This window comes from Heliangelus exortis, chromosome 9, assembly GCF_036169615.1.
Source record: "Heliangelus exortis chromosome 9, bHelExo1.hap1, whole genome shotgun sequence".
Lineage (NCBI taxonomy): Eukaryota > Metazoa > Chordata > Aves > Apodiformes > Trochilidae > Heliangelus > Heliangelus exortis.
The window spans coordinates 21288335-21301819 of record NC_092430.1 but is presented as its reverse complement, the minus strand read 5'-3'; the positions used below and the strand labels follow the sequence as shown (position 1 = coordinate 21301819).

At 41.9% G+C, this 13485-nt stretch overlaps 1 protein-coding gene across 1 annotated transcript in view; it reads left to right on the top strand.

Annotated features, from left to right (window-relative positions):
• Nucleotides 1-13485, top strand: part of FNDC3B (fibronectin type III domain containing 3B) — a 184435-nt gene that overhangs the window by 130287 nt on the left and 40663 nt on the right. Inside the window, exons 10-14 of the mRNA XM_071752654.1 lie at nucleotides 218-356; nucleotides 688-741; nucleotides 8818-8942; nucleotides 11400-11574; nucleotides 12111-12197. Coding sequence (XP_071608755.1) covers nucleotides 218-356; nucleotides 688-741; nucleotides 8818-8942; nucleotides 11400-11574; nucleotides 12111-12197 — 580 coding nt within the window. The remainder of the gene's footprint in view (nucleotides 1-217; nucleotides 357-687; nucleotides 742-8817; nucleotides 8943-11399; nucleotides 11575-12110; nucleotides 12198-13485) is intronic.

Below are 13485 nucleotides of genomic sequence, written 5' to 3'. Positions count from 1 at the left end.
GGGAGTGTTTGCCCAAAACACTGTCAGGTTCCTCTTCTGCTAGGAATTTTTTGTATGCTTGTATCAAGTGAAGTAGAATAATGATAGCCACTGGTTTGTGAGAAATATTAGTGGATGGAATCGTGGATGCTTTGGTAGTCAAATACTGTAGATGAGGCAGTGCTTTCTCATTTGTGGCTGTCAGCAAATTTCTAACCCATTTGAATGTTGTTTCCAGGGTGTGTGCAACATACAACTCAATAAAGGGATCCTGCTCAGAGTCAGTCAGCTTCACCACTCACAGCTCAGCACCAGAGTGTCCCTTCCCACCCAAACCCTCACACAGGACCAAAAGCTCCTTAACCTTACAATGGAAGGTAGGTAATTCTTGGATCAGACAAGAAAGCAGTGAAAAATACAGTTTACTGACAGCAAGCATAACTGTTGAAAATAATTGTAAGCTGAGACAGTCATTTTTCAGTAAGGGACTTGGACTTGCTGTACTCTGACAAATCCCTCCCCATGCACTGACTTGACTTTTAAAATGTATGTGTTTCATTATGTCCAGCTTCTTGGTATTAGTTAAGAGGTTGCCAAGTTATGTGCAAACCCCAGGCTACACTTTCACTTCAGTCGTTTGCCTCAGGGGGAGGGGAAGTAGTTTTCTCTTATTCCCCAAATTAACCTTTTGTTTGTTTTTGCTCACAGGCACCCATTGATAATGGTTCAAAAATCACCAGCTACCTTCTGGAGTGGGATGAGGTCAGTAGTAACTAGTTGAAATAAGTAGATAAATAAATGGCACTCAGACTTCACAAGGATTTGCTGAGTAAACAAAAATAATTAAACACAGGAGAAAGGAGGAGGAAAATGAAATCTTGATGGTATTAGGGAAAGAATTGGAAAGGTGAAAGGGGCAGTGAGGGGAAACCATTCAGTGTATTATATGCAGAGATGATATTCTGCTTCTGTACTCTTGAAATCTAACTTTATTGCTCATTTGGTGCACTTTATTTGTTAATTAATAATACTTGTTTGTGATGTATTTTAAAGCTCTATGATCTTTTTTCTTCTGGATGCTGTCTGTGTGCAGAACAAAACTGTTCCTTTCTCAGAGGAGAAAAGCCACGATCTTCAAGCCCTTTCTTACAGGGCATGTGTTCAGGCTTAAAATACTTGTGTCCTTTTCATAGTGGCAATTAGCTCCCTTCCAGACACAAAAGGAAATCCGTGCTCTGTCCCAAATATCTTTCATCATTAGCAAGCAGCACACTGTCAGATGGGAGAGTGCCAAAAGCAGGAGTTGTGGTGTATTTGCTGGAGACAGGTTGTGGTTATAAGTCCTCCCTCCATCCCCTAATTTCTTCCTGCCTCTTTTCCAAATGAATATCATCTTTGGAGCAAGAAAATCTCTACCAAGTGACAGAACAGGCTTGGACAAGATGTGAAGACAAAGAAGTGATGGCTCAGGAAACCGAAGAGTGTGCAGGAGGGTTTAGTTATACAGTCTGAGAAACATCTCAGGAGGTTTTTAGTAGTCTATAATAATATTCTAAAGGGAGTACTCTGTTATGGATAGTTTTCCATCATTTTGCTAGTAATGTGTTCTCGGATCTTTCTGCTACGTGTTGGACGTTTGGAACCCATCACTATGTAAACATTTATTGTGTGCATTGTCACAGCACGTGGGGTCTGCATGATGAGAAACCCACTGACCTGAACTAAAGCTTACCAATAGTTTCAGAAAGGCAGGCTGACCCTCTCTGCACTGCAGAAGGGAAAAGGTTGTCAGGAAAGAAGTAAAAAGTGGAGCGTGAAGTCTGGGAGAGGAGATTAAAAAGACATTTCTCCAAAAGGATGGGCCAGGATGATCCCCTGACACCTTCTGTGACACCTTGACTGTGCAGTTGTGACCCCTTGCAAGGCTTTCAGTGACTTGGAGCTGTGGGAGTGTAACAGCACCCAGCAGTGAAGCAGTGGAAATGTGAATTATTCCAGCCTGCAAAGGGAAGGGGAGCAACACCTTCTTGTCAGAAGAAAGACTAACAAGCCATTAATACAGTGCAAATACTTTGGATGTTAATTTTGTCCACATGGAGCCTTGTCATAATTTTGGCTGCATGCAAGGCAATTCTATAATGCTTTTGTTCTTTAAAACCTTTAATATGTGGAATATATTCCTAGAGTTTTGTCTTCAGAAGGAATTGTTATGATGTCTGTTTTTCACAGGGCAAAAGTAGTCTGCTTTAGGCTAGCTCAGGTACCAATGAGGAATAACGAAGGGATCCTGATTCCCTTAGTCTATCTGTTTTAATTACCTTTTTTTCTCAATAACAATCCTGAACTATGAGATCCCAGTGGATGGCTAGCCAGCAGAGATGAAAGAATAATAGCCCTGCACAAATTAATTTGGTTCCTATCCAAAGGTTTGACAAGATTCTTGACTGAATTGTAGTTGTCTGTGAGACAGTTAATGCCACAGGTGGAACTTCCATGATAATTTTTTTTTCCTATTGATAAGAGACAGAAATGCAGTTTTGGGTTGATGAATGAAAACTTCGTATTAAGGCTTTTCAAAGAAAAATCCTGAAGATTCAGGCTGGTTGTGCTTGCAGCTGCAGGAGCCTCATCTACCAACGACAGCAACCTCAGCAAGCTGTTCCAGTTGCTTTTTCATGTGGCAGTGGTGCCTCTGGTGCAGGTCCCCAGGTACAAAAGAGAATTCCCTTGCAGCACCCCCGTGCCCTCACGCTTGGTCGTGTAAACTCCACGTAAGCAAAAGCACTGCCTTGGTTACAATGCCACACTGTGTGCCTGTGAAATCAAGAAATTAATATGTCAGGGAAGAGGAGGACTCTTGCCAGGCACCAGCAAATGCTCTGCCAGATCTCAGCTAGAGCAACATTCATTAGCTACAGGGCACAGAATAAAACATAAACAGGGGGAAGTCGCTGATCAGAAGGAAATGGAGTAGTGGCTGCAAAGCAAGGAGGACTTTGCATGAGTGGAGAAGAAGAAATCTATCTGATGAGCAAGTTGGAAAACCACCCTGAAATGGCAGTCTACCTTGAGAAGCCAAGTCCCTTCCCAGGGAAGGAGGAGGTGTGAGTGAGCCCTGGAAAGCCCTTGCAGCACAAGGTCCTGCAAAAGGTGTCGTGCAAAGGCTGCAGCTTCAGACTATGGAAACAGCACTGGCACTGGGCATGGGAGATGTGGGAACTGATGGAGGTGGTTAGGTGACCTGTCTCCCAGGGATGCTGGGGTGTTCCCCAGGCATGACTCTTGTCTCTCTGGGGTAACTCAGATTTTGGAGCATGTTAGATGCTCACTGGGACCTCAGCTGGTACCTCCTGTTTTTACAGGGCAAAGGCATAGTTCATTGAATCTAAAATACAACCAGGACTGTAGGTGGCATCACTTGTAGATGCAAAAAATAAATTGTTGCTGCCAAATGACAGCAGGAGCAGCATCTATTACAGCCCTAGGGTTAGGGGAGGTTGTAAATTGTAGTCACAGGGTGGCATCTTTTGTCTCAGTGGCTTCAGCTGGGGAGTCCCACGGGGCTGAGGTGGGTGCTTGGGGCTCTGCCCAGGACCCTGGGTGCTGTGCTTCTTGGCAATCCCCATCCTACCCCACCAACGTGTTCCCTTCTTCTCTGGAAGGTGTCTCGGGGGCTGTAGAAAGGGCTTTGGGGAGTTTTTATTTTATTGTATCTTTCTGAGAGTAGGCACACACCGTTCCCATTCTCTGGCTTCTCATACATACTTCAAAAACCTTCTCTTGCCTCACTAGATGAGCTGTAGATGAAACATAAATGAATTGCAATTGTTTCTTCAATGGAATTACATGTGTTATGCTGCTTAATATGTGCCACTCCTACCCAACTTCTTATTCTTCACTTTAGTTCTGAGTTTTGGGGTTTTTCTCAGCCTGCAGGCTAGAATATAGAATAGATAGACATAGCTATAGATATATATAGATAGATAAAGCAATTCCTGTTATTCCACCTTTTTCCCTCCCAGTTTGGATTAAAGTGTTTCAAATGTGAATGTTGTTAGTTGTAATTTAGAAAATGCAAATAGTTCCTTTCTCTGTAGGCCTTTGAATTATAGATGTGATTCCTCACTAATAAACTGTGTTATCTTAAAATGCATGAAGAACCATGGAGAATGATGTTTGCTCTTTAACAGCAGAGTAAGAGTTCTGTGACTTGTTGCTCAGATAATTTGGATGTACACTTCCAAAGGTTCCACTGACTTCAAAGGAGTTAGGATCAGCCTCTCAGGTATTTTGGAATTTGGTAGGATCTGGACATGCCTGCACCTCGGGTGCTGGGCTTGGCAATAGGAGTCTGGCAACACAAAGAGTTAGAAGTTGTAATTAAGGAAAACTCCACCTTCTGGCTCTTTTTTTTTTTCTCTGAGCTTTACAAACCCAAACCCTTTGAACTTCCGAATCCGAACTAGCCAAGTGATGACTTTGTGCCAGGATTGATTATTCAGGGTAAGCAAAAGGCTAATTGGAAAAAATAACATTAAAAATAGAGTGAGCAGAAAGCATCCCTGTGAAGGAGGTGACGCTTTCTCCTGGTGCCAGCGTTCATCAAAATCAGTAAACTGTGACTGCATTGAAAAATGCTGCTGGCACTGCTGTAAGAATCAGGCCTTTGTTACTAATTAGATGTGAATCAATCACTCTGTGATTAAGTGGTAGTAAATAAATGTTTCTCTTGTGCATATGGATAGCGAGAGTATCCTATTCATTCTCTGTGGGAAAGCAGAGGCTGTTCTGAGCCAGAGACAAGGACATCCCTCTCATGCAGTGTGTGTTGCTGGTTTATGGAGAACTCAAAAGCAGCTTTAATTCTGATCCAGGCAGTGTTTCATTCTGATTTGCTCAAGAGAGAGGCAGATACAGTACCCTCACTATTTAATGGTTTGGGGACCGAGAGTTAATAGTTAAGTTTTGTATGTAGATAAATAGATATAACTTTGTTCTGCCACAAAGTTTTAAACTTCTGGAGGCTGGCAGAGATGTGCTCATTTGTACTAACTGAATATCTGGGTTTTGCATCTCAGTGATGTTCAGACACACAGGGCTCCATGCCTGGACTTGTATTTGTTCACCTTCCTGCCCTCTGGATCCCTTTGGTGCCCATGCTACTGCTGGGAGAGATGCAAGAGGAAAGCCCTGGATACAGTTAGTTCTTGTGTATAATTTGGGGATGTTTCATAGGTCCTGTTCTGTCTTCTAAATGTTTGTGTATACAAAAAATTCAATAATTTGTATAGGAGCTTGCACAGTAAATGGCTTGCAGAGATGCTAGGGTGTGGTGTAGTAATTGCTGACAGTTTGCTACACAGCTTTCTGTCAGATTGAATATCAGGCTGTTGCTTTTCATTGCCAACTGGAACCAAACACAGAGGGCAATGCTGGCATGACCTGCAGCAGATTGCCACCAGCCCTCCTGGTTGCAGATCTGATGCTGGCTGCTTTTGCTGTGAGGCCTTGGGAAAGTTTTCTGTTTTCTGTCTCTGCATCCACTGTACCTGCAGTGGCCCGTTTCTTCTGTGTTTATTTACCAAATCTAGTGCAAGGAATGCAGTCAACAAAACCCATTTAAAATCTCATAACCCTTGTCTCAATAAATGCTTTCTCCAAGGCAAACATAAGCACTCTGCTTTAAGTGAGTGTGGAGCTTGAAATAAAGCTGGAACAGCAGTGAAAAAACTCTTGAAAATTGTGTTAAAATGCTGGTTTATAGTATTGTGCAAATTCTAATGGGTTTCTTGAGCTGAATTGTTCTTGTTTCCTCGGGCAAGCCCTGATGATCATCACAGTATGGGTTGTCCTGGTGAAGAATAGGGAAGCAGGCTGGAGAAAGCAGGGCTAGGGAAGAAGTCAGACAGCGTCTGCTCTCCCCCTAAAATCTGTGGATTTAGAAATATTTGAGGAAATGATACAGTGTGTTTTAAGCGACTTACGAAACATTATTTAAAGGATTAAAACTTGGATGCCGAGTGCACGAAGAATAGGAGAAGGGGTTTTGGGAAAGCTGTAAGACTCTTGGGTGGCAGCCAGTACCAGGCTGCCAGTTGTTCCTGTCTATAATTATGCCAGCATTAGTGCTTTCATAAATCTTGGGGGGGAAGGAGTGGAGAGACTATTTCCAGGCTATTAATGCCAGGATAATTAGAAATATCGGCCAGCCCCTCCAATTAGTGCCAATAGAATCCAAAATACCAGCCAGTCTGAGTAATTTGAATACCAGTTGGTCTCTGAGTGAGTCTGGGGAATGTACAATACCAGTTTTGGAGAAAAATACATACACTATCAGAGTGTGTACTGTTATGAAGTTGAAGATAACATAAATGTTTGGCAATCCCTGCAAAGTTTCAGTTCATCAGTTGGGCAAATGGGAGTTCCCACTGCTCTCAGTTCTGGTGTTGTCTGCACTTAAGATTTTTCCATGATTTTCCTTTTTAGCCAGTCATCACTATCATCTACTGTCAGTCCCATGGTTAGTATTTGGTCACCTTGTTCTCTTGGAGAGAAAGCATAAAGAAGCAATTTAAAAGAGCTCATGTTCTTAAGCAGAAAAAAAAAAAGAAGTATATTAAATCTTTTCAAATGGTTTACTAATAGTGAAGTCATTAAACAGAAAAATTAAATTAATACATTTACATCTGTGAAATGGAGTTTGCATAGGGGAAAAAATACTCTATTCTTAGTAGTCCTGCACTGATGAATGGATATTTTAGTATGACACAGGATTACTAGTAAGATTTTGGGTAATCTGGATTTTAAATATGATATTGCTTATCTGGGAAATATGGTGACCACCTATTATTTTTGTCCAAAAAGGAGTTTTATCCTATAACCCTATATCTAGGGATATTAGATCTGAAAAAGTTCTCTCATTTAGAAAAGACTTTTTTTGCTTTAGGATTGATGATTCTCTTTCAGTTTCATTCCATAATTTACTTGAGCTGTGCAGCAATGTTACAGCTGCAGCAGGTGGATAAAGTTGAATTGTGTATAAAACCAAGTTCAACAACAAGTGTAGGATCACACTGTAAAAATAAAAGTGATGGCTCTTTGCCATCATTCTAAATGTCTCTTCAGTGCCTCCAAATTGTTGTGCAGTGCTGGAGGTCTGCAAGAGAATTTCTAGCTTCATAAACACCATCTGGAGCTTTGCTGCAAACATTTTCTGGAGTTTTCCCTCCTGTGTTGCAATCTGAGTGGAGAGAGGTGAAAATCAATAGGAAGTGGAGAATGGGCCAGTGAAAAATATATGTTCCACTTGGGCATTTTTGACATTTTGGATGGTGAGGTGATGTCTTGACTGTCGAGGAGGAATGGTGCATGGGACACCTGGATAAGTAGTTCTCCTGTTAGTCTGCTAAGGTGTAGAAACATCGTATCTTCTCTCAAGCTGGTGTGCATCAGGTGAAACAGGTTGTTTTGTCTGTGAGCAGATGTTAAGTTTACCAAGATAAAATAAAACCAAACAGGTGCCAGAAATAATACAGAGAATAATAAAGCTCTTGCACCAAAAAAAAAGTCACAGAGATGGGTAAAACCTTTTCTGTTTCATGGACCAGATGAACACGTGGCTGTGATTTGCTAGGTTTATCTTTGCTATTATTTGTCTTCTGCTGTGCTTTGTGCTACTTTACAATGCTATTGTCTGTTAATATTGCATCCAAGTATTGAGGTTATACCTCCTTTAAACTGCTTCAAATCAGGTAGATACTATTTATTATTAATGTTGAACCGAGCAGTTCAGGCTCTTTCTCCTGAAAGGCTTCGAAGTGACCACTTTGCATGTGTGCCATAGGGTGAGACCAGTTATTCTTTGTCACCTTGGAGGTCTCTGTCCTGCAAAAAGTTTGCCTTTGTTTTTGCCCTAGAGTATAACAACTTGGGTTGGATTGAGAAGGGGTTTTGGTTTAAATGTATGGGGAGGGAGTGAACTTCTGATTGTCCCTGTCCTCAGCCATGCTGGTTTGTACTTTGTGTACCTGAGGAAGGACTCAGGAGCCAGAGGGCTGTCTCCATTCCTTCTCTTGCTGCTGCCTTGGTTTCACCAGGGTGAAGCTCCTCATCACTCAGGTCACACTGATGTGCAGCTCCCATAAAACATCCCTCTGGCATCCAAGTTTCTCACCAAAGTTGCAGGCTTTCCAGCAGATTCTCTTGGCTCATCACATGCTGCTTGCTCTGAGCAGCAGGATGGCTACAGAACCTGGCATGTTAAAGATTTCCTCTAGGATGAGGAAATCTCTGTGTCCTGGTGGGCGTGGGGCTGAGCAAAGGGTTTCGGCCAGGCTTGTTCCTTTCCCTGTCCCTCTCTGGTGGCTGCTGCTGGGGCTGGCTGTGAGCTGGATGGTGGGGAGCGAGAGCCCTCTTGTGGGATTGAGTGTTTGGGAAGGACCACAGAGGGTTTACATGGGATTTGAGGTGCAGGGGAGAGTGCCTGGAAGAAATCTTGGTCGCAGCCTTCCTTGTTGGGACTGATTCTGAGATTCCTTCGCTCATCCTTGACTTGCACAGTTTTGTGGTTAAAGTGTAGGATAAATTGCACTTCAGGTAGGATGAGAGAGGCCGTAGCTACATCTCCTGAAGATGAGAATCCAAAAGCAGGAGGAATCTGACAGCAGAGTGACTGTATGGATCTGTATCATTCCAGGCAGCAGAGCAAAGCTGTCGGTGCCTCATGCAGTGCCTCTCTGAAAGCCTCTTCATTCTAATATCATTTCACAGCTCTTTTTAAAGTAACCAGCGTGTGGTTTTGTTTCATAGCTGTGTGCTTACAGATTGCTCTCTTTCTAGGGAAAAAGGAACAGTGGTTTCAGAGAATGTTACTTTGGAAGCCAGAAGCATTGCAAGTTGACTAAGCTCTGTCCAGCTTTGGGTTACACCTTCCGATTAGCAGCTCAGAATGACATTGGTACTAGGTGAGTTACCCACTGTTTTTTGAGAAAAAGGGGTTGTTGGAAAGTTATCATTATCACTGGCAATGGAAAGAGGCATTTCTGGGGGGTTTTTTTGTTTGTTTGTTTATTTTTTCTCTTTATGGTTTTCAGTTTCAGTATCTGGCATTTACTGTGTTACTAAAGCTTTTAGAGTAAGTCGCTCCTTCCCAGTGGAACAGCAGCCATCTCCCAGGGAATCACCACATACCTTCAGCATGATGAGCTTAGCCTAAAAGATAGGCTCCTTTTCAGGTGTTAAATGGTGTTTTGTGATCTATTCCTAATAAAAAAGAATACATCTGTTATGTAAAGTTGCCACTAGGGACCTCTGCGAACCAAGAAAAACAAGCAAGAGGAAGTTGAGCTACAGATTTTGAAAGGAATCTTGATGTATTTATTTTTCTGGTTTAAAGCAAAGCCCTTCTGTCTGTTTTCAGCAGCACAGTCCATTCCTTCTTCAGCAGGGCTGGCAGGGCTGGCTGATGGGGTGGGAAAGAGGGGGAGAGAGCCAGGACCCATCTAAGACAGGCACACCCCAGAGCCTTGCAAGATGGGTTTCAAGTTCTACTTTGCTTTGCACATGAACAGATGCTTTCAAATGAGGATGATAAGTCATCAGGAAAAGCTTAGCTGTGAAGAAGCTAAACATCCAATGCTTTATTCTCCAGTATTCTAATACTGTATCCTCCTGTCCTTAAACAGAATCTAATCATTATTACATAAAGGACAGAAAAACATATATATGGTATATGTGTGTTTTGTTGAGAGAGGTTCCTGTGATCTCTCTTCCAAATCTCTCTATCTTACCAATGTGTAGCATTTAGAAGTTATTTTATTGATTCTTCTATATTTTCCCTCTGAGATGCCCTGGCACTGTTCATGTGTGCACAGAGCCCCTTTTGCCAACTTCTTGCAAGGTTGCTTCCCTCCCTACCAAAATAATGCTTGATCTGCAGAAGGATAGAAAGAGAGAAAAAGGTCTTGAACTGGAGTTTCTGAGTGCAACTGGAAAGGGGGCAGCCAGTTTTGTGCAAAGTTCCCAGTTTTGGAATCTCTTCTCTTGGCCAGATTCCAGATTTTTAAAATATCTTAGTGCATTCTTCAACCTTCCTCCCTTTTTCCTCAGCTACTTGTGGAGGGAGTGGACTTAGAACTATACTTACAATCAGCTGCTTCATATAAATCCAGGAGATAAGCACCAGAAGCACATGCATTTTTTTTATAGACAGACCTCACATTTTGATGTGATAATGTCATTTAATACTCCATGTTATAAGGTAGTTTTTATTGTAATGCTTGTGGGCTTACAATTTAATATGATTTTTGTCTTGTTGGATTGTTAGTTATAACTGGATTTTTTTAAAACTAGAAGAATTTTTTTAAAAATAACTCTTGAGAAAAAAGACTCAGGAAATGAGTCCTTTTTGAGAAAAAAGAATGAAATGTGACTTTTGTGTGTATTAAATGAACATGATGACTTTTCAGGAACAAAATAAGAGATATGAAAACTGCAAGAACCTTTATCTTCAGTTGAGAGTTCTGAAAATTCACCCAAATCTGTCAATTTTAAACTTTATTCTCAAATTTCTATTGAACATAAGAAATTCTGCCTGGAGTCTGAAGAGAACCCTTCCTACATTTGCTTGACCCAACTGCTATTAAATTTCAGGGAATAGGGTGCTGGGATTCAGACAAGATAAGAGCAAGCATCTTCTCTGCTGCAGGTGTTCTCTCTGGTTGCAGCTTGAGCTGGGCAAAAAAACAAACCTTAACTTTATGCACATCCTAAAAAACAGAGAAATTTGGGCAGGGAAAAGGAGAAAGTAGGGCCAGCCTGGAGGCTTGGAAGGTGTCTGTGCCTGCCCCAGACAGCTCCTACGTGATGCTGAGCATGTGTGGTCATGACTGGATAACTTTTTCCTGCTTTCTTTGGAAGAGGATGTCTGAAACAGTGGGACTAGATTTGCTGGAGCACTCAGCTTGCAGAAATGTAGTTTAAATAGATGTTTTATTCTGTGTTTCTGCAAGGTGGAAATTGCCTTTCAAGGTCATCATCTAAAAGTTGAATACTTGAGGCTTTATTTCCCATGTTTTAGTTCCCCTTCATTAAATGATATTTTCCTCTACTTCGCAGTTAATGGTAATTTAATATTTTTAAGCAAACAAATTTTATTTTTTTCTAATATTATTGTGTTGAGATCTGCAAAATTGACTGTGAGGTCAATAATCCTGCATTTTTTGCTATTCCTAGTCCTGGCATTTCCTAAGAGTGTGCTCATCTTTTCAGCCTGACTCATTTAACATTGTCGAGATGTTTTGAAAATGTGAAATATTTCTCTAAATACACTGAGGTTTGTTTTTTCTAAGTTTTGCTTTGGCTTTTTGGTGTTTGTTTTTTTTTTAATATCCCTCTCTCTCTCCTTCTCTGTCCCTGTGTAGTGGGTACAGCCAGGAGGTGGTATGCTACACTGCAGGCAATATTCCTCAGACCCCTTCTGCACCCAGGCTCGTTCGAGCTGGTGTTACGTGGGTTGCACTGCAGTGGAACAAAGTGGAAGGATGCACCCCAGAGGAAGTGATTTCCTACACGCTGGAAATTCAGGAGGAGGATAATGTAAGGACTCTAAATTATACTGTGTGACTTAGATTGAATTTTCATTTATTGGTTCACGATCACTGTGAAGATTGTGGGTTGCTACTTGGGAGCATCTCTTATGTGGATTGCTACTTTGGGAGCTGGGTATTATTTGGCAGGATGGAGCTATGTGGTTGTGTGTTCTCCTCCACAGCAAAACTGGGAATCCTGAGCTCAAAATCTCTATTGTCACCCATAGCAGCTTGTCCTTAACCAGTTGTGTGTGCTGTGTCCTCCTCACTGCTGTGTGCTGCGTTTGCCTTCTGTAATCTGTCACTTCTGTTTCTGTGTTGAGCTGCCACGATGGTTTTTGAGCCTATTTTACAGCAAAATTGTATTATTCAGATGAATTGCAGTGTCCTTGTAGAAGTGTCCCTGCAGCTTGAAATTAGTAATAATAAAAAGCACTTGATTATGAAGCCCCTTTGCTATGGTGTGTTCTAGCTACAGAGTGTGATACAGAGAGCACTTTTCCTCAGTTATGGGAATTTCTTTGTTTTGGTTTTTTTTTCTAGGATAGCGTGTTTCACCCCAAGTACACTGGAGAGGAGCAAGCCTGTACTGTGAAGAATCTCAGAAGAAGCACACAGTATAAATTCAGGGTAAAATCTTCTTCATCTTGTCATTGCATGGTATTTTCTATGTCAGGTTGTTTCCAGGCAATGTGACCTCTTATTACTACTACATGTGAACCTGAATCATCAAAGACAAATTTATTTTATGCTGAGATTAAACTGAGTGGTATTTTCACTTTTGTCACAGGAGGTGCTCATTGCTCAGCCTCTTTGAAATGAGCATAATTCTTAGAACTGAGCACTCTCAGATATGGTCTTGTAGAACTGTTGCTCAGGGTCTGAGGTGGTTGTAGCTGGCTGCATTGCTCCCCAAAAACCTGATCCATGGTCACAAAAACAATATCACTACTACAAAGTGGAGATAAATAAGGACCCAGCAAGCACATCTTCCCAGCTCAGGGTCTGCCTTCTTCTGGCATGCAGAAATTGAAGCTTTTCTGTCTCACACCTACACGTGGCTGGTTTTGGAGCTGTTTTTTTAGCAAGTGCTGCTATCTCCTGGTCTATAAGTGCTCCTAAACACAGGCACCCCACCCAAGGAAGATGCTCTGAAGTCTCTTTGCAAACAGAATTCAGTCACCAGCCTTGTTGCTGTCAAGCACAACACAAGTGCCCTCTGCCACCGTTGAGGAGAACGAGCTGTTCCTGGGATATTTGTATGTGGTGTTCATGGCAGGAGGTCTTTAATTGGAGAAAAGTCAGAGAAGAACCAAGAGATGTGACACAAGAGTTGATGGTGACTTTTTAAGGACTTGTTTAAAGCAGGCACACAGGCTGGAGAACCTCAGTTGCTTTTTTGGCCTTAAAAATTGCAAGCTGTATTCCTCAGGTGCCTGTACTAGGAAAGAGGATAGAAATGACTGCTCCTGAAAATAACAGAGCTTCCCAGGTGGAAAAGTTCTTGCTAGCTTACATTTACAATTAGCAATTGTAATACATATTTTATTACTGCCTTCCTTGGCAGCAGATCCCTGTCCCAGAGACTAGCATGAGCTAATCCAGCTCTCAACAGCCACAAAACATTGGACCATTTGGGATTTCTTCTATGATTCTGATCTGCTTAGTCTCCTGGCCAGGTCCTGGTGTTTTCTCTTAGCAACCTTCTCCCTGAAGCCAGCAGAAGGTGTCGTTGAGTAGAGACAAAGGATTTGGCTGAGAAAGTTTTCTTCCTGTGCATCCTGCTCCTTTCAGTGGCTCTAGATAACAGGTTTCTCATTTGTGTCTCATGCTACTTAAGCTTTTAATTGTGTGACTGCTGATACTCTGAATTATTTTGTATTAAACAGCAGTTGGTAATACCTCCACAAGAAGGGCA